Raw genomic sequence first — 21,705 nt, forward strand, 5'->3', positions numbered from 1 at the left:
CCCAGATTTAGTCAAATGCAGCAAAGTTGATTGGACGGCACTTTATAAATGGACAATGACCCAAAACATACAGCAAAAGCAACCCAGGAGTTTTTGAAGAAAAAAAATAAAAGTTATTCTTCTAAAATGACCAAGTCAATCTCAAGATCTCAACCCAGTTGAACATGCATTACAACCGCTGAAGACAAAACTAAAGACAGAAAGACCCACAAACAAACAACAACTGAAGTCAGCTGCAGTAAAGGCCTGGTAAAGCATCACAAAGGAAGAAACCCAGTCTCTGGTGATGAGTTCCAGACTTAAAGCAGTCATTGCCTGCAAAGAATTCTAAACAAAATATCAAAGATAAACATTTGATTTATGATTATACTGTATTTATTTGTCTAATGACATTTGAGCCCCTGAAAATGGTAGGACTGTGTTTAAAATGGCTATAATTCCTAGGTTTTTATGTTAGATTTTTGTTCAACCCCTTGAATTAAAGCTTAAAGTCTGCACATTAACTTCACCTTGATTGTTTCATTTTAATTATATTCTGGTGGCATACAGAATATTGTGAAAATTGTGTCAGTTTCCAAATATATATGGGTCTGGCTGTATATATTTGATTGCATGCTTATACCTCATTAGTGAAAACTGTGAATGTACAACAGAAAATTGTACTTTAAAGACAAAAGGATGAGCAAACCAGAAATTGAAAGATAGGGAAAGAAGAACAAAAGTGAGACAGAAAGCACTGGACAGCCTCTTTAGGATTCCGCAGCTTTCCTCGCTGTCCTCTTTGTGTGGTTGTTCCAGCTTCATCTGCCTGTCGTCCGCTCCCCCCTTCACTCTTTCCTCCTTGGCATTGGCTCTCCCCTCCAGGCCCTCCTCTGATGAAGAGGAGCTGCTTCCTGATTTCATTATGGTGACTCGGTGGACGGCTGTGTGCAGTACTGTGACTCGGCTAATCATATTCTTGTCCTGCTGTCTGAAGGCCTGCCAAGACCAGCCACTCGTATTATTAACTCTCCCACAAAGATGGAGCCCAGAGCGGAAGCGGAAAACAGGGAGGCCTCCAGCCCACCGCCACCTCCAAACTCCTCCTCAGTTAGAAATGCAGGCCTGTTTACACCAGGAAAGCCTATAATACCTAAAGAAAGCTATTCATTAGCATTCCCATTCATATCAGTGACAGTTGCTCGGCTCGGTTTCAAAACCAAGTGAGCCGTCTTGCTATCTACTGCCTACACGAGCAACCACCTTCAGAGGAAGTGTCCTGACTGAACTGGAAATTCCTTAGTGAAATATTTGGTATGCCCTACTTTAGCAAACAACTCAACATTTGATTTGATTGGCTGCATCCTAATATGCGTACTTCCCACTTGTTAACCATTACTAACAATTTTTTGCCATTTAGCATTTTTCAGTGTTAAATGAATTGCAAGTAGTCTATATTTTCAACATCTTTTCCACAGAACATGTCGCTATGCTTTGTAAGATTGTTTTCTTCACAAATTAAACACTTAATGCTGGCTAAGACTTTCAGTGAGTGAATGTATTCTAGAAATAACATGCCTGCTGTATGTCCTCTTACCCTCAAAACTAATTTTGCAAATATACTCATATACTGTATGATTTGCGAATCCACAGAACACTGATTTTGCTGAATGACTCCAGCCTCTCTCGTATCTAATGTGCCTAAGATATCCAATTTGGTTTCCAGATTCAGTCTTCATATATAGTTTCATTAGTCACAAATAGTATGCAGGGAGAGTCATCTTTGATTCTGTGCCACTGATTTGCATGGAGATGAGATCTGACCCATCCTATAAAGTGGTGATGTAAATGACTGTATCTGTTCCACTTACTCTAATATCATTAGACAAAATAAGTGAGAGCTTGTGTGTGTGTGTGTGTGTGTGTGTGTGTGTGGAGAGAGAACTTGGAGTGAGGGTTAGTAAAATGAGCTAAGTGTACTTTATCAAAAGAATAATAATAATAAAGTTGGGCCAGGTGACTTGAAAGCATTAAGCTGGAGTGGCTCATAAAATAAAATAAAATAAAAGCAATATCCTGTGCTTTCTGAGTTATTCTATATATATATATATATATATATATATATATATATATATATATATATATTTATTTATTTATTTATTTATATTAGGGATGCAACGATACCACTTTTTTCAAAAACAAGTCAGATACCGATACTTTCATTTTTGGTACTTATTGATACCAATACCTGTATTTTCACAGCATTTGTCATTTTTTACAAATGTTGGCTAAAGAGAAAATAATAATATTAGTAAGAAGAAGAAGAAGAAAGAATCATGTTAGTTGGCTTCACTTAGCAAACAGTGTTTCCTTCAGTTATTTCCACACTTAATAATACCTGTTAAAATGTATTGTATAAGCTTTTGTTACTTTCACTGTTAATTTTAATGGTGCATTAGAGCTGCTCCATTGCAGAAGCTCAATAATACTGTAAACACAAATCATTTTCCTAAAACTATGCAGGCAACCACTCGTTATACATTATATGAGTACATAGTACAATTTTGGTGATTTAATTTGTGTCACGCTCACTGCACACGGACCCTTGCGTACAAATAAAAACCATAATTTTAAAGAAAGCTAAACACATTTGCACTGGTGCAGAATGAGAGAGACACTCATAGCCTAATGCATTTCACACAGTCTGCTAGTTTCACTTTTGCTTTAATTGTGTATGCTTGACGTTTAAAATAAATTTTGTTTATAGTGAATGCCCTTATGTTTGCTTGTTTTATATTTCCGAAATTTAATCCAAATGCATGCGCTAATGGAGTGAACAGCAATCACAATCGTGCAACAGAAGTGAGCACTCTCTGACTCTTATCTCTCTCTCTCACTCACTCTCTTACGCATCTTTCACTCTCCTCACCATCAAATAACTTAGTAACTTGTGATTTGCTTGCTTGCTTTTTATATATCCGGCCGAACTACAAACTTTCCAGTGATGTCTGTGAGATATTCAACAAGATTTTGCGTCTGTGCAGCCGCGCGCTCAATCCACTCAGCACGCTCTGCTTATCAGCTCACACACATCCACTATACAGACATGAGTATTTAATGTTTAACATTATATTAATTACTTGCATGTACTTCACAGACATGCTTAATCTCCAACAACTCCATTCTACTCTGTTGTTCTGTCGTTAGTGTTTCTTTTTCTGGACACAGCTCTGTTCACACGTTGTGTGGGTAACGGCTTTTGGTATCGGGGCATTTTTACGAGTATGAGTACGAGTACGAGTACAGAAGCACGGTATCTGGCCCGATACCGATACCAGTATCAGTATCGGTGCATCCCTAATATATATTACACACACACACACACACACACACACAATACAAGTCTTGTTAAAGTAATTTATATATGTATCTGCAGTGTAGATATACATGATTACTTTAATTAGTTAATTAGAATAGTGAAATTAATTTAGCAATCATACTATTTGTAATTTGTTTGAATGGATTAACAGATTAAAAGATACACATTTGTTATATTTTGATAATATATTTCACTAAGAAGAGTCCCAGATCTCCTGCTGTTAAAGTACAGTAAGTTGGCACTAATAACATGAGATAAAATTCTTTATCCGCATGGCATTTCAATTCCGTTTTGCGCTGTCAAGAGTTATTAGTCTCTGCACCTACTGTCTCTCTCTCGCTCTTTTCCTGCCCATATGCTACGTTTTCCCAGAGGCGTCTATGGGCGGCTCATTTCTGAAGTTCCTTTCCAATCCCCCTCTCAGAGGAGTCGTTTTGGCTGCCCACCCGCTAGCTTGTCCACCCTTGATTGACTGTGTGTGTGGGTTTGTGGGTATGTATGTGTGTGTGTGTGTGTGTGTGCTGGCACCGGTGGCATTTTTGATTAAACTCAGTTCTCTCCTTACTAATTACCCCTCTCTCAGGCCCAGTTGCTATATAGTTGTGTAGTTTCTCTCGCACTTTCTGTCTAATCAAAGACCTGGAACACTCATCATTGCTATGGCAGCTGCTAATTAGTGGATACCTGGCGCCGTGGTAACAGCAGGTTGTTGGTGGGGGTGGCGAGTCAGGGCTGGTTGATGGGAATAATGACACCGTGTCTCCTTGTCTAGCTCCCACACTGAGATGATTAAATACGGACACACACTCCACCGCCAAGCGTGTGTTTTAATATAATGATTGGACTCCTACACATGGAACATGTAGAATAACTTTAATCATGCTATTTCATGTTGTATAACTGTATTAATGCTAAAATTACAACAATATCATTTTAGCGGCTGCACTTTATTTTACAGTACGTGTACTTACAGTGTATTTATCTAAGAAAGTTTGGGTAATACAAGGTAACTACATGGTGTAGGGTTAGGTTTAGGGGTAGGTTCAGGGTTAGTATGTAGTTATTACATAGTTTTTGTAATTAATATAATATGTGCATAGTTTGTACATGAGGAACAGGACTGTAAAATAAAGTGCTACCATTTTTTTTTATCTATAGTGCTGGTAGTATGGGGTACTAACTCAATTGACCTGTTAACGTAATTAGTACTTGTGACTATTAGCGAGTATGACATTTTTTGTAGAGTGTGTGAGTATCTGCGTGAGTGTGGAACTACCTGAAGGTTTTTAGGAAGTCCCACAGCGCTGTTTGTCTGGCACATTAGCACTGCAAATAACCCAAACATTTTGCAAAAAAAAAAAAAAAAAAAAAAATTGATGGTGGTAGATTGTTATAAATAATTGCTTGTTGTAGTATATACGCTATGTATTAATATAATAAATGAATTATTTATTTTTAGCAGGTGTGTTTTAAGCATGTGTGGGGATAGTAAATAAATCATGATTTTTAATCATTGATCATTCAGTTTTTGTTTTGTTTTTCTGGAAGAAGTCTCTTATGTTTACCATTGCTGAATTTATTTGAACAAAAACACAGTCAAAACAGTAATATCATAAAATATTATCACAACTTAAAATAACAATTTATATTTTATTAGCCTTTTTAAATATATTTTAAAATGTAGTTTATTCCTATTATGGCATAACTGAATTTTCAGCATCATTACTTCAGTCTTCGGTGTCACGTGATCCTTCGGAAATCATTGCAATATGCAAATTTCACAACATTACTGTTTTCCCCCCTCTCTCGGCATAATATTGAAAGACCAGACATTTTTACTTAAATGTTTAATTTTTTTCTTTCTTTCTTTCTTTCTTTCTTTCTTTCTGATCATTTGACTATAGTCATTCATACAATCCACAGACTATTTTATTTTGAAATGCATCTCTACTTCTATGTAGAGGAAGTAACCGTATGGGAATCACAAAGACCAAATGAGAGATTATGGAACAGAAAAGCTAAAAAGAGAGAACATGATAGCGTGGTTGAGAGGAGGACAGGATGCATGAGATTGAGAGTGTTGAAAGGAGAAAGACAGAGAGAGATGTGTGGAGGAAGGGTGATAAATCATGCTAAACTCATTAATGAGATAACGGTGGCTGAGGAATATGAAGGTTAAAGGGTTGAGAGTTATTTCCTGCCATGGCCACTGCAGTCATTCACACATGCATATATTCAGACATGCACAGCACAACGGAAGTGACCAAAGGACAGTTTGTCGATCAGAATTGTTGAGGATCGGTCCAGTCTGCATTTATGATTTACTGTGTGTGTGTGTCGGATGTTGAGTTCAGCTGCTTCTCTGCTCTTTTGACATCAATCCACCTCATGGTGACACACTAGAAATGGAGCTCCATGTGATTTACAACAACACACAGACACATTAACTTACAAATTCTCTCATGGTTCAGGTTCATATGGTTGAGTATTGACTTTAGATACTGTAAAGGATGTGCTTGTGGCTGGCTTGACAGAACAGATCTGTAGACTTCAAAAGCAGCGGGTATTTTACTGCAGTAAAGCTCTAAACTGATCTCTCTTTAAATTTACACTAGATTCAGCTTCCATTCAGTGACAGTGTTGGTTGGGCAGTTGTGTCCTCTGTTCTCTAGCGTCCTTTACTGTTTTGTGCTTTGCTGAGCTTTAATCTTTCTAGATTTCACAGGTTTTAGCCATTTTGACTGAAAACTGTCCAGACTCTCAAAGTTTTTTTTCTATTGCATTAATTTAATATACAGTAAAACCGTAATATTGTCAAAATTATTACAGATAAAAGCAGGTTATTGCAGATGATTTTGTAGTTATCTATTTATTTATTTTTTTTATTGATTGATTGATTGGAAATGACAATGAAATTTACCTTGATTTTTGTTTTTGCCACACATCACTTCACATATTCTTCTCATAGACAAGATGGTGTGGTGTGATGAAAATGACACCACATCTGTGGGACTGTCATGAGTAGAATATATTTAATAGAAAACAAAGAAAGATGCACCGTTATTTCTCATAGACATCTGGTTACTTGCTACTCAAACAAGTTCTTCAAACAAACTATAAATATCCTGCAGAGTTTTGCCATATCTCTTGATTATTTTATGCTCGAAAACTCTGGTACTTCTGTAAACACAACTAGATTTCCAGGTGGACTGATAAAACAGCTGTGTGCCCTTATTGCTGGTGGTTGTGTAGAGTCAGCCAACAAGAATAGAGCTTGCCAGATCCAGGAAGTGCTTTCCAGATTTGTGTACCATATCAAGCAGTCTTTAAACAGCCTGTGAGTGGTCCGTCTGAAGGCTGGAGATTTTGGATCAAACAGTCAATGTTTAAAAGCAAGAAACTTCACAGTAAAGAGATAGATTATGAAAACTTCATATTACATCACAGGAAAGCAGTTTAGATAAAACAGGCTGCTTATAGATTCTCCTAAATAGACCAATCTTTGACTTATAAGGCCATGAGGGTGGAGGGATGATCAAACATTTCTTTATGGCATATTCTATCATTTCTGTCTCTGAAAAATTACCTTCACAAGTCACTCTTTGAATGAGACATAGCAAGGTTGGTTATTCAATCTGTAATATTTCTGCTCTGACTTATGTCTGTTTTCACCTTTATACAAGTAAAGGAGACAGAAAAATGTGTTTTTCCTCCTTCCCTCCCCTCGTTTATGGTAAATGGATGATGAGCCGCTTTTCTCCGGTTTGACTTTTTGGACAGGCTTCAAGGCGACAGATGTGAGTTTGTGTTTAGAGAATAAAATATTGAATAATTAGTGCATCGCTACATTTCTAATCCACCGCTGTCACATTGTAAGTGCGCTCAGCTTCTTAACTCACTCTCTTCTCTTCTCATAACTCATTACACGCAGGGAACAAAAAAACTTTTATTTTAACATACAGATGCAATCAAAATTACTCAGCCCCTCAGAGACTGCAGTACTTTACAAATACAAGCTTCTCTGAAGATCCAGGATAAAATAAAAATTGCATATATAACAGTTCACTGGCATATTAAAAGTGTTATTGTCAATATATAATGTAATATTTTTGAGTTATAAGATTTTTTATAATACTGCTATGTCATAATTATTCAACATTGCTGTTTTTAAATCACTTATTTGCATGGTGGGGAATAAAACAGTCTCAAAACACAATTAAGCCTTTAGAAACTCTATTAAAAACAGAATTAGCTTGAGCCGTTACACATACAGTTAGCCCATGCATGTGTTGAAGTTGAGTAGCAAAAATGTCAACAGAGACCTCACAAAAGCAAAAGAGAAGAAATATTGTATTACTTTAGAAAGGCAAGGCTATATGCAGATTTTCAAGACATTGAAAGTTCCTAGAGACACAGCTCTCAGCCTTATTCCTTAGCTTAAAGTGTGTTGTACCAGAAAACCTTTGAGGGTGTTGAAGAAAAAGCACACTATCATAAAATGTTTAATCAGAGCAACTGAGAAAAACCTGCAATGTACAGCCAAAGACTTGCAAGATGACCCGATAAAAGGAGGAAAACCATTTCAATGCAGCGTGTAAGAAGATCACTAGACAATTATTGCCTTCATGTTGAGACATCTTGCATAATACCACTCTTGATCAAGAAGAACAAAAGGCAGACTTGAACTTGATACAATTCATTTGTGTAGACTTGTGGAGCTCTAGAGGAATGTTATATGGAGTGATGTGACCAAACTGGAACTTTTTGGACCCATGGATCAGCGGTATGTCTGCTGCAAAAAAGGCAAAGCTCATAAGCAGAAGAACACCATCTCCATCCTCAAACTTGGAGGTGGATCAGTCTTGTTATGGGGTTTCTTTATCTATATAGATACATAAAATAAAATAGAAAAGTTATTTTTCATAAAAAAAAAAAAAAAAAAACATTCATCTAAAAAAAATAATAATAATAGTATTTTTAGAAGCAATATTCTTCAACACAATTTGTCAATGTTAATGCCTGTAACTATGTTTTTGATTTCATTCAGCATAATTTCTGGAGGTCAGGGACGAACCAGTGTCATGCACAGAGCAGTACAAAACCCCAGAAACCATTCAAAAGGCTGCATTTTGTTCAGATGTGTGCTTAGATGTGGATCTGAAGTGGCGTATCATTTTGAAGTGATGTCATTAAGAGGCTCTTATCATCCTCAAACAGAGTCTGTTCCTCACGGCGGAGGATTGTTACAGTTGCACTGGCTGGCTTCCCTCTGGGCAGGATGGTGTATCGATAGTCCTCCCTGTTAACACCTGCACTCACACACACACTAACACACAGTCATGATCTCCTTCGCTCAGGGAGAAGATACTACTGAACAGAAAGAGCCTCCATTTGAGGAGCTCACCAAGTAGATAATGTCATAGCATGTCGAACAAGAACGGGATAGGAAATTGAAAGAATTGTTCTACTAGGCAGACTCATTTGCAAAACCCAGATAGTCCTTGTGTAATCCTCCCTCGCTGTATGGCAAACAATGGGTGGCACCAAGCTCTGAAGGGATTCTGGGCCTGCTGTCCCTCATCTGTGCCGATTTAGAAAAAACTGTCCCGTTTGGGAAACGTTATCCTCTTTTTCCCTTGACTTTCCATCTATAAGTTCAGTCGGCGTAGGCCAATGGCAAAGCTTAAACGTTGAGGCTCCAAAACAATATGAAATAAGGGCTAAAACGTGCACTTTATCTCTAACTATTGGCCCGTAGCTACACAAGGACCTAATAAAGCCATGGCTAATGTGTGTACGCGCGTGTGTGCGCGAATGTGTACGGGAGTCAAGCGGCTGGTTAATTAGCAGTGAATGTGTGGTTTTGAAGGGCTTAGCGTCGGACTCCAGATCCTCATTATCTCTGTAACACCAGCGTTCCCTTTCCGCTGTCTCCCCTCTCCTCATACCAGTGTTATTCAGCAGAACCCAGAGATAAGCAACACACACACATACACACACACTCATCACCAGTGTTGGACATGTCCCCAGTCGCTAAAACCTCATTATGAGCTCTGTTTGTGTATTGTCATTAAGTTGTGTGTGTGTTCCCTTGGGGAGCGATTAAACAGGACAGGGCTTTTGTTTTAGGCCTTTGTGTTTATAATTCTTTGACAGCCGTGAATAACCTGAACTCTGTGCCTTTAAATCGTATTGGTCATAGGATGTTTTTTTTTTTTTTTCCAAAACTGACAGAGGTAGCATTGGAACACTCTACATGAACAGCAGCTTATTTAGGCCACACAAAAGCACTGGAAGGTTTTATTAAGTCAGTGGCTTTAGCATGTTGCTAAGCTAACAGTTTGATATTTAGTTTGAGTCGCCCCTGAAAAGTGTAAACACTGTGACTGTCTGCAATGTAATGAAAACATTGTTCTGTTTGTTTGAGCATCAAAACAGTAAGTGACTCAACCAATAGTGTGAGTTTTGGGGCGGGGCTATCTGTTTGTCTGACCAATAGCAGGTTTTGGAGGATTTGAGAAACAAGTTGTAGAGTGCTACAACCACTCTTAAGGACAGACTTGTAAGCTGTAAGGTTATTAATTGACAATATGTGCTTTTGTTGAAACTGTCATCATGTTTAACGCTTTTAAGACAGAACTTCTGTGATCTCTGAGGTTCTTAATCAATGTATATGCTTTTTTAAAGCCATCTTTTCACAATAATTATACATATATATATATTTTTTTAAATAGATGTTTAACAGCAAAATGTTTGGAGAAAACTACATTGCCCGTTATAATGTACAGATAATTCCACCAATCATTCGCAAAGTGCACCAAATTAGCTCTTTAGCTCCGCCCACTCCAATGAAATAATGCAATATTATTTTATTGTTAAATAGGTTGTTTTTTGTTTTTGTTTTCCAATAAAAGTGACATATTTTAATACAATAATGTTTTTCTCAATCTTTTTTTTTTTATTTATGTTTCATTTGATAGCATATAATAATAGTGATTTACCTTGTTCCAGGTTGGCTTTGTTCATGTCTTTTAACAAAGACTTTTAAAAAGTCCCCTTTGGGGAAAAACGATAATAATAATAATAATAATAATAATAAAAATAAAATAAAAAAAACATAAATGTATCCAGAACCATTGCCACTGAAAAAGTGAGTGGCCACTAATGTACTTTATTGGAGTTAATGCTTTGTCCAGAATGTTGTACCTTGAAAGGCAACATAACAGTGAACAGCCTTCACATAAAGAGCATGTACATGATGTCTTAAAATGCTAATAGCTAAGTAGACAGCTCATTAGGTTTAAGAGCAGTGTCCTCTTTCTGACCTCGGTAGCTCAAAGGTCTTGAAGTGTGATGCTCAGTGTATCATCACCGTGGTAACAGTGTCATTATCATTGCACCAGCATGCCTTCAGAGGTCGTAGGGCCGCTGTGATGATTTGAATGAAAGAAAGGAATGAATGGAAGCCACAAAAGGAACCAATCTGAAACATGCTGCTCTGATGAAGCGTCACCGTGCAGTGCCGCGTGTATTATTGAGCGCCAGTTCTTACGTGTGCGAATGACCTGCAGATTATGGGTCATTATGATGGAAAGCGGCTCGTGTGCTGTGATAACACAGGACTCGCTACGCCAGCTCGCGGCAAACATTCCATTCTGTGAACTAGTTAGAGGAAGGCTGGCATTGAACAGGCACACAAGTAATTAATCTTTCAAGGATTTGCTATGCTTCCAATTTTAAACTGCCCAGAAGGAACGAAAATGCATTTATGTGTTGAAGATTTTGCCTCTAAAACCCAGAAAAGCACTTGAAAGATTAAAGTCTGCAGTTAGTGGGACTGTTTCATTTTGTATTACAAGCAGCATTCTTGGAAAACAAGCAATTTGTTCGCTGGGAAGCAGGAAATTTTCTTTCAAGTTACATTATGAATGAAAGGGAATTTCTTTTTGTGTAAAATAAGTGTATCTGAAATCAAAAAGGTAAAAAGTGTGAGATGGTGTTGATGAAAGATAGTCTATCACAGGGGATTAAATAAATCAGTTTTTTTTTTTTTTTTTTTCAGCCAATTCATTCCAGCGTGCAAACAAATCTTCTAAAATCAACTAAATGCTGCTTGGAAATTGCTAAGCTACTCCCCTGTGAAAGAAGTAGTGTACTTAAATGATTGAATGTGCACTTTTAGTGTACTTCAAATTTTAAAACATATTTAAAAACCATGCATTTGCAGATCATATAATAATATGTAAATAAAAGGCCACTATGTAAAGACAGTACACTTTCACGTCTGTTTCTCAACACAATCACGTACATTACACTGTCCAATTAAAGTTTTACCCTTAAATATATTTTAAATCATTGTTTTCATCATCTTTTGTCATACTTTATAGTATACATATTTTTGTGTTGACTAATACTTTATTATTTTAACGCTAGTGTTATGTGTTAACTTTATTACAGTTGTGTAATTACAAATACATGTAAATAACTAATTGTAACCAACAAATTGCAATAAATATATTTTACTTTACCATAAATGCTTGTGTGTACATTGGACAGTATATATCAATAAGAGGAATTATGAAATCACACATGTAATTAAATCCTACTTAAGTTCAACTAATTACATTTATTATAAATTTAAACTATAATATATTTTAATTTGCTGTGATTTTATATAACATGCAATCGACCCTTCGCCAGGAGTTTGACTGACAGGCAATCCGACCAATTATGTTTTTTGCGAAGGTTCAATTAAGGGTCCAGAAAAATTTAATTCCATATATTCTTTCTGCAGTAAATGCTCTTTTTTAAAAGTATACTGTACTTCGTTTTCACAAGAGCTGTCACACCTCTGAAATGAAAATCATCTTGTGTGAAATCATTCAGTTTTGCGTGGGCACATGACATGATTAGTTTGATAATGAAAGCTGCACATTAACCTCATTCAGAAGTTTTAAACAAAGGAACCCTCCTTCTCAAAGTTTGTTTAGCACGTCACTGACAACACTTGATATTTCAGCAGGGAAAATAGCACCTCACAGTCAGATGGGTTGTCATAAGATGTCATCCACTGTTGCAACTCTGGAGTTAACTGCTGGGCCCATGGGAGTGCATCTCTCCTTCTCCCTGTGCGAGCGGCGTGTGTATTGTGTTAGTGATGTTTTAATGACTCTAGATGAAGTGGTGGTGAGGGGAAGATTGCCACTTGCAGTAGATTTCAGCAGATGATTGCTCTTCAGCGGCAGGAGGCTGACACTAGTGCCGAGACCCCAGTGTTTCAGCCATCATCCCGGAGGACGAATTGCTCTGAGCTTTTGACCTATTTTCTGTCCTCCGGTCCCCTCTCTGGGTAAATGTCCCCCTTCATTTAAATGTCTGTTCAGTGTTTGAAGGCCATTTCTGAAGGTCTTTGTACCTGTGCTTGGATTTGGAGGTTTAAGTTGGTGTTTGGATGTAACTGCTTTCAAACTAGAGCTTTTGGTACACAGCTGGGTTCAGTTGACTGTTTGGTTGGTTTGACTGGTGTCAGCTGCAAAACTCAAAAATCAAAGTAAAAATCAAGCTTGAGACTTTTTAAAAATAGGGTTGGCATGGAGTTTGAACTCAAATAACAAAAATCAGTGTCTAAACATAACTTTGTTGCTGTCAGAGAAAAGGGGTGTTTGGAGTTTAAATGTAAATGATAATATTTAATATTAAATAAAATAAAGAATAAAATAAATTAAAAGTAAAATAAAATGTAAGCGCAAGATGGAATAGAATAAAATAAAAATGTCAGTTAAAATACATTTTAAACAGTAAGATAAAATAAAATATAAAATAAAGAAAAATAGGTCAATTTGTAATAAACCTGAAGACACTACCACTCCCGCAGCCCTCTCCACTAATTTCACTTCTTCCCACACTCCTCGTATGACTGGGAGGGGTGGAGGTACTGGTCTCCTTATATCAAAAGAATGGAAATTTGATATTTAACCATCACCTACAGGTAACAGTTCATTTGAATCACATGCCATTACTGTAACCTACCCTGTTAAAATCCACATTGGGGTCATTTATCATCCCCCAGGTCAATTGGGAATTTTCTTGGAGGAGTTGGATGTGCTGCTATCAAACTTTCCTGAAGATGGTACTCCTCTGGTACTGCTTGGTGGATTCAACATCCACCTAGATAAACCCCAGGCTGCTGACTTCAACACTCTGCTCGCCTCATTTGATCTCAAGCGAGTGTCTACTACAGCGACTCACAAATCAGGCAACCAACTGGACCTCATCTAAACGAGCTGTTGCTCCATGGACAACTCTTCAGTTGTTCCACTGCACACCTCAGACCACTTCCTCATTACTGCTAACCCCGCACTTACTCCTGAAGCGGCACACACTCCAACGGAGGTCACCTTTCGTCAGAACCTACGCTCACTCTCTCCATCTCGCCTATCTTCTGTGGTTTCATCCTCGCTTCTTTCATTCTCTGCTTTCAGCTCTGGACACGAGCAGCGCTACAGACACTCTTTGCTCCACTCTAATCTCTTGCATAGACAACTTTTGCCCAATGTCGTCTAGACCAGCACGCACCACCTGTTCTGCCCGCTGGCTGTCCGAGGTTCTCTGTGAACATCGCTCTAAACTCAGGGCTGCAGAGAGGAAATGGCATAGATCAAGAAACTCTACCGACCTCAGTGTGTATCAGTCTCTCCTCTCTTCCTTCTCTGCAAATGTCTTCACGGCTAAAACATCCTACTACCACAACAAAATTAACAGCTGTTGTGATGCTCGGACACTCTTCAAAAACTTTTACTTCTCTTCTTAATCCATCTCCACCTCCTCCTCCATCGACTCTTACAGCTGACGACATTGCAGTTTTCTTCACAAATAAGACGAGAACCATCAGTGACCAATTCTCCACACCACAGACTGAAGATAACTTCACAATGACCAATGCACACTCTCTCTCCTCCTTCTCTCCACTCTCAGAGATGGACGTTTCTAAACGTGTCCTGTCAAATCATCCTACTACTTGTCCACTTGATCTGATCCTCACTCACCTCCTTCAGGCAATCTCTTCTTCAGTCATACCTTCACTTACTCACATTATCAATTCCTCTCTTCACTCATATTCCAACATATTCCTCAGCATATAAGCAGGCCCGGGTAAGCCCACTGCTTAAGAAACCATCTCTAAATCTAGCGCTTCTAGAAAACTACTGACCGGTATCCCTTCTTCCATTCATTGCAAAGACACTTGAGTGAGCTGTGTTCAACCAGCTCTCTATGTTCCTTGTACAGAACAACCTCCTGAACAGGAACCAATCTGGCTTCAAAAGTGGCCACTCAACTGAGACTGCCCTGCTCTCATTTACTGAAGCCCTACGACTGGCAAGAGCAGCTTCAAAATCCTCAGTACTCCTCTTACTGGACCTTTCTGCTGCTTTTGACACCGTTAATCACCATATTCTCCTGTCCACCCTCAGAAAGATGGGCATCTCTGGAACCGCACTCCTGTGGTTTAAGTCCTACCTCTCCAATAGATCCTTCAGTGTGTCTTGGGGGAGGGGGTGATGTTTCTAATTCACAAAAACTTGCTACTGGGGTTCCTCAAGGCTCAGTACTTGGACCCCTTTTCTTCTCCATCTACACAACATCATTAGAATCTGTCATTCAGAAGCATGGCTCTTCATATCACTGCTATGCTGATAGCTGGGTTCGTCAACAATAACTCCTTCCAGGACAACCAGAAACCTAGGAGTTGTGATGGATCATCAGTTAAGCTTCACAGACCATATTGCTACAACGACCTGGTCCTGCAGATTTGCCTTATACAATATTAGGAAGATTAGACCCTTCCTGTCAGAGCAAGCCACCAAGCATTTCCTGTCAGAGGGAAAGCCATGCCCCTAACTATGACATGACCGACCAAGTCCATGATTGACACCCTCTCATTAGCATATTTTGCATAGGAAAAGTAATTGTGAAACTACATTCAGAAATAAATTAGGGATTAAAAGATTTCCATAAACATTTTCAATTTGCCAACCAATTAATTTCATTTATTTGGCTACTTTCATCATGTTTAATCATTTATATACACATTTAAACAAGATTAAGTGCATTTATACACACATTTATGTATATATAATCTGTATTTACTAATTTATTGTTTTTGCAGGTTTTTTCCTCCATATGTTTTTATTAAAAATACTATTATTTTCAGATTGGCTTATTGTATTTTGTTGTCCTTTTCTTTATTACAGTCTCTCCTTATTGAAGTACATAGGAGCTATACTTACATTCCAGTTACCTACAAAGAAAACAACAGCCTGATTTTGTTTCCAAGATGGCCACCAAGCAATCTGACTTTCTAGTGTAGTGTAGAGTTACTCACATGTGTTTTGTTTTTATCCACAGGTTCTTCAGCACCACCATGCAGTTCATGAGATTTCCTACATTGCAAAGGATATCACAGACCATCGAGCCTTTGGTTATGTATGTGGGAAAGAGGGAAACCATCGGTTTGTGGCCATCAAAACGGCTCAGTCTGTAAGTACTCACACCTGAAAATTAAACTGTGTATGTGTGTGTGTTGATTGTACACTATACATCCACAAGTATATTTCAGAACTGCGAGTAGATTTTTTACTATGCCAGATTCTGCTCCTCTGGAAAGGCTTGATCTCTGTGTGTCTGTCTTGAATAGGTTTCTGTATTTGTTTCTGCTACTGTTCTTTGTTGTTGCATTGCTCTAGTCTGCAGTGCTGCGGTTCTGTGGCAGTTGCTCAATCGATTTCCATGCCGGGTCGATGAGTATCTGCTGTCCTCTCTCCCCACATCCATCACTGTCTTGCTCTGAACTTCAAGTGACTCAGTAAACACATAAAGATAAAGGAATGGCAGCATGCTCCTGCGCTTGTGCTCCATCCCACCAAAAAAAACTGCTTTCACTCACTTTTTTTTTTTCTTTTCTGGTGTTCCGCAATTAATGTTTTATCTTACAGGGGCTAATTAAAACAAATAATTATTTTATTTTATTTTATTTCTGTTGTCCATCTATTAATGGTTTATGTTACAGGGGTTAATTCAAACTAACAGATTATTTTATTTTATTTTATTTTATTTTATTCCTCTATGTTTGAATTATTTCCACCGCAGTCAACAAAGTTACTCCTAATAAAGTATTTTCTAATATTTGTGCTGTGTTTAATTACCAATCAAGCGTTTACTTTGTCCAATTTGATATTTAATTGTATCTTGTAAACATAAATGGCTTTGAGCCATTTTATTCCAATTATTAAAATGTAATATCCAACATATAAATACTATTATATACAACAGATAAGTGATAAAAACTGTAAAAAAAAGTTTCATTTCATGCTCTTCTCTTTCTTTCTTTCTTTCTTTCTTTCTTTCTTTCTTTCTTTCCTTCTTTCTTTCTTTCTGCTTACAATGCTTTTCATTAGCTTCAGATTGTCATCCATGTATTTATTGAGATATTATTGACATTTAGACTGTGCTAGTCAGGAGATGCATTTTTAATGTTAACATGGAGCTTTGATGCTAACTACAAAGAGTAAGGTTTGATCTCACCCAGCCCTTTCAAATGGAAAGCACTTTGTTCTGTCACCTCTCATCTGGCAGATTTAAGAGCAGCCGAAGCAGAGGTTAAGAGGTCCTCGTTATGTCTTTTCCAAGATACTTTTGCTCTGAATTGCCTTGAAGAAATGTGCAGACAATGCAGCGGCTCTTCAGAATGGACCCTTGTTGAGAAGATCGTGTCACTTCTTCCTCTTTGTCTCTATAAATCTGTGTCTCTCTGCCTGTGTTTCTGCATGTGTTCCCAGGCTGAGCCTGTGATCCTTGACCTCCGTGACCTTTTCCAGCTGATTTATGAGATAAAGCAGAGGGAAGAAATCGAGAAGAAAGCTCAGAAGGATAAGCAGTGCGAACAAGCTGTTTATCAGGTAACACACACGCACAAAACCTTTACACTCAGATATACTCAAAACCCCAAAGAGAATTTACAGTTTGTAATCCTTGGTCATAAATATGACGGCATATACGTCATCGGGCGAATGAGAGCAGTGTAAAAGAAAACAACATCAAGCTCAAAAGGGAATGATGAAATATGATATAAAAGGATGGAACTACAGAAAACAACACATTTCTATGAGGGCTTATTTATTATTTATATCAGAGAATAGCGTAATTACATTTAGATAAGGCCTGATGTATGAAGGTTTTTTCTTTCCTTTTTTTCTTTTTCTTATATATATATGAATTCATATTATTTTGAATATTATTTTATGATACATTTTTTGATTATGGCTGATATTTTTATTTTGTAAACCGTTACAATTTATTATCATATGTATATTATGCAAAATATAAATATTTTTAATCAAATAATCAGAATTTTCAGTGGATTAATCATGATTAATCACTATTTGCAATTACACCTGAATCCTAACCATTTTTTTTTTCTGAAATGCATACCAAAAGATAAATAACAGGACACAGATACATCATTTTCATGTATTGATTCATCAATATGTGGTTCTTTTTTTCTGAATTTCAAAAGTTTAACATTTACTTAGATCAAATTTACCTGAGCACTATATCAAACCATGCCATTTAACTACAGATAGTGTAAGAGTTTTAGGTGAACCAGTGGTTAAATATATCTATGAAATTATGCATAGAGAAACTAGAAAGAATTAACTCAGAAACACAAACATGCGCCACCATCACATAAGCAGCACTCTGGGCACTCTTTTTGGGAGGTGTCCATTTGCTCTGCCACAATACTTTAGGATCGATATTTTGACGTTCTGAAGGCTTCAAGTGAGAGTAAAACCAAGTAAAAATGCATATGCTTTCCCAAACAGCTGTAATTTTCGCTGCATTGCATCTATGCGTTCTGCGCATGCACAATGTGAAACACAGGACGCTATAACAGGAAGAAGGTCCAGCATATCAACTACCAAAGTCATCTCTGTTTATCGAGCTTGGCATGAATTTATTTGAGAGTAACTGGGGTAAAACCTTAAGCTTCTTCTGTGTTTTCGTCGCGGCGCTCGCCGCTGTTTTTTACTATCTTGAGAATTCACAGATCGACGAGACTTTCCTTAAAAAATTTGACATAATTAACAACAAACAACTAATTAACGTCGTTAACGTGCTATTTTTGACAGCCCTAATATATATATATATATATATATATATATATATATATATATACACACACATTTAATAGGCATTGTAGGACCAGTAACAATGCAAAAAACCTTTTCCGATTGCCGAAATTTATTTCAGAGAGAAAAACTAAGGCAAAATTGTATATTGCGCACCAAGTGCTTGGCAGCTCTTTCCACTTCCTTTTCTCTGTCCGTTGACTCTCAGGTGCATATCTGCGGGGTGATTTCCTTCACACTGCTATTTCAATACAGACAAAATCATAGCTTTTGGCCTGTGCTTGCTACACTTCTGTTCCTATTTTCACTGCCTGATGTCAAAAATGCTTTTGATCTGTTTTTACATGAATGACCAAAAATTGGCCGCTTTTTCTCGCCGTCATCTCCTCTCCTGTTTCCCTCTATCTCTACTCTCCTTCCTCCCATCACCCCCTCTCTGTGCAATCGCTCCTGCAGACCATTTTGGAGGAAGATGTGGAGGATCCCGTGTATCAGGTAATAAATCAATTGAAATAAATCGTTACTCATTGCTTAATAGTATACGTTTAATCTCATTAACAGAAATAAGTAATTCTATTTCATTTTCTCTGCTCTTCTCTCACTCCTCCTATATTAGATATAGATGGATATAGAAATAAACTGTGAATCATTGCTGTAATGTGTTGTTAACTTTTGCTTTTCATAAACTGGGTGAAGGAGTAGCATTTCTGGGAGCCTCTTTAATCTTGCACTGAAAACAGACAGCTTTAACACATCTGGGCTATGTGTGTGTGTGAGTGTGTTTACATGCATTACATTGCCTTTCCATATTGTCCGTTGTGCATCATAATGTGAATGAAATAGCCTTGTATCCTATGGAAGATAATGTGTATGACTAGAGTGTATCTTTAAATAGCAAAACTGGATGTCCATTAGCCATTAGTAGCAGAGAAATGAGAAACGTTGCTCCTAGGCCTAGCAGTTAACTTAAGATGAAATCATTACTAGGAGGAGTGCAGACCTGATAAGCATTATCAATTTGCTGTTAAGAGGGCTAGAGAGGAGAAGAATTAGCCAGTGGCTAACTGTGTAACAAAATGAATTAGCCAATGGCGACAGTAGCTTGTAAATGGGAACGGCTATGCCATTAGATCTAATGTCACAGAAAATATACACAATTCTGCCATTAACATAGATGCGGCCTTGAAAGGACAGGAGTTAGCGATTAGCTTGAATGCTAGTCGACAAAATACCTTTTGTCAATAGGTTACAGAGGAAAAAATCACAGATATAGGTTCCAGAATAGATTCAAAAATAGTCTTGAAAGCTCAGTGGCTCAGCTGGGAAAGTTTTGTTTTTCCCATGCTAAGCTAACATTAGCACGCCTCATTAAAGAAACATGCAGCATTATGTTATACACTGTGATTTATTTCACTTTAATGTTGCAAAATCCATTCCATCACCCCGTTTGCAGGTACAGAAATGGGTACGGATTTAGAGGGAAAAAAATTCGGATGATCAAAATTTTAAAGCCTAGTATATATGCATGAGGTGTAGGTCAGAAAGAACATCTTGTAATCCTTCTCTCCGAAAAGACTCTTATTTGATACTAAGCTGTAGAGAGCGAATGCTATTCACTGCATTGAAGTTGTAGTTGCAGTGAAAGATAAACTAAAGTGATCGGAACGCTTTGCTAGGCCAGTGCATGTTGCTAAAGGTCAAGATGGTAAGCATGTCACAGCTTGGTTTAGTCCCTCATTGTTGTGAGGGTCACTGCGCTGCTCCTGGGGCCGCTGTTGATTCTGTGTGATCAATCAGTCTTCTTCCTTTTCTCTTTTCTTTTTTCTTTTCACACTCACTTTATCTCTGTCCCTTTGCCTTTTTATCTTCCTCTGCTGCCGATGTTGTAGTACATTGTATTTGAGGCGGGACACGAGCCCATCCGTGACCAATCAGAGGAGAGCATATATCAGGTACACTACCAAATCATAATAATGTTCTAAAAAATGGTGCCTTTTAACTGATAATTGCTTAATCGGACATTTCAATATTCATGTGCAATGAAAACTACAATACACATTCAACACTTAAAGCAATTTTGCTTTTTATTAATATAGTAGAGAACAAAATAAACAGTTCAGAGTAGCAAATGTCTAGATGAAAGTATTTAAAATGGGGTATTTAAAAATGTGACAGCATTTCTGGAAGTTTCTAAGCTCTAAAAGAGCGATTTATTATTTTCAAGTTTGAAATATACATAAAAAAATGTTGAAAAGAAGTATGGAAATTGTCTAATTAAATAAAAAAAGATAATAAATTAATAAACTACTATAATGTAATAATTATGTTATAATATATTGAATAATATTTCAATATAATATATGGTAATAATATAATATATTAATAATAATAATAATAATTCATAATAATAATATAAAATATTTATTTTAAAAGTTCTGCCCAAACTGCATAAACAAACAAGCAAGCAAGTAAACAAACAAAAGTAAATAAAGAAAGAAATAAAGAATGGATGGATGAATGAATGAAATTTCATTCAAGAAGTTCACTCTCAAATTAAACTCATAAATACTTTTTTATTATTATTATAAAAAGGATTGTCATCTAATTAATATTTTAAATTGTGTTAAATTGTGTCAATTGTGTTTTTCAGATCACTCCCTTCCTTGAAAGAATCCTATATATATATATATATCAAATAAAAAAGTGCAGGTGTAGGATTTTCTTGGACAACTATAACACAGAGATAGCTAGAAAATGTATAAAACATAAATAAACAAATAAACCAAGCAAGCAACAGATTGAATTAAACTTCAAATTTTGAGGCAGAAAGATTGAAATAGTTTTAATTTATTTAGAGAGCATTGAAATTGGTTGTTGTCCACTGCACAATACAATCTATCAATTTGATAAACCTGATACATCAAGCATAGACTTATCATTAAAAGCTATCAAGGACCAACCGAGGTTTTTGTGCCAAACAGCCAATAGGGAGCCTCTAAATAAACCTCCATTCTTCTTTAGAAGAATCCCAGGTTTTGATGGTGCAGCTGCTGACAGCTCCACTGTGTAGCTGCCAGAGTCCCACCTGTGAATTAGAACAGAGTGCTACACCAAGCCACACTAATTCAGCGTGACGGCCCTTTCAAAGATTTACACCCAGCA

At 37.1% G+C, this 21,705-nt stretch overlaps 1 protein-coding gene across 5 annotated transcripts in view; it reads left to right on the forward strand.

Annotated features, from left to right (window-relative positions):
* LOC113121072 (disabled homolog 1-like) overlaps positions 1 to 21,705 on the forward strand; it is a 154,028-nt gene that overhangs the window by 103,330 nt on the left and 28,993 nt on the right. For 4 of the 5 annotated variants that reach the window (XM_026291301.1, XM_026291302.1, XM_026291303.1 and 1 more), the window contains exons 5-8: positions 15,764 to 15,895; positions 17,194 to 17,313; positions 19,000 to 19,038; positions 20,433 to 20,495. In XM_026291301.1, coding sequence (XP_026147086.1) covers positions 15,764 to 15,895; positions 17,194 to 17,313; positions 19,000 to 19,038; positions 20,433 to 20,495 — 354 coding nt within the window. The remainder of the gene's footprint in view (positions 1 to 15,763; positions 15,896 to 17,193; positions 17,314 to 18,999; positions 19,039 to 20,432; positions 20,496 to 21,705) is intronic. The other variant, XM_026291305.1, reaches the window with a different exon arrangement.

The sequence above is a fragment of the Carassius auratus genome, chromosome 20 (assembly GCF_003368295.1).
Source record: "Carassius auratus strain Wakin chromosome 20, ASM336829v1, whole genome shotgun sequence".
Classification (NCBI taxonomy): Eukaryota; Metazoa; Chordata; class Actinopteri; order Cypriniformes; family Cyprinidae; genus Carassius; species Carassius auratus.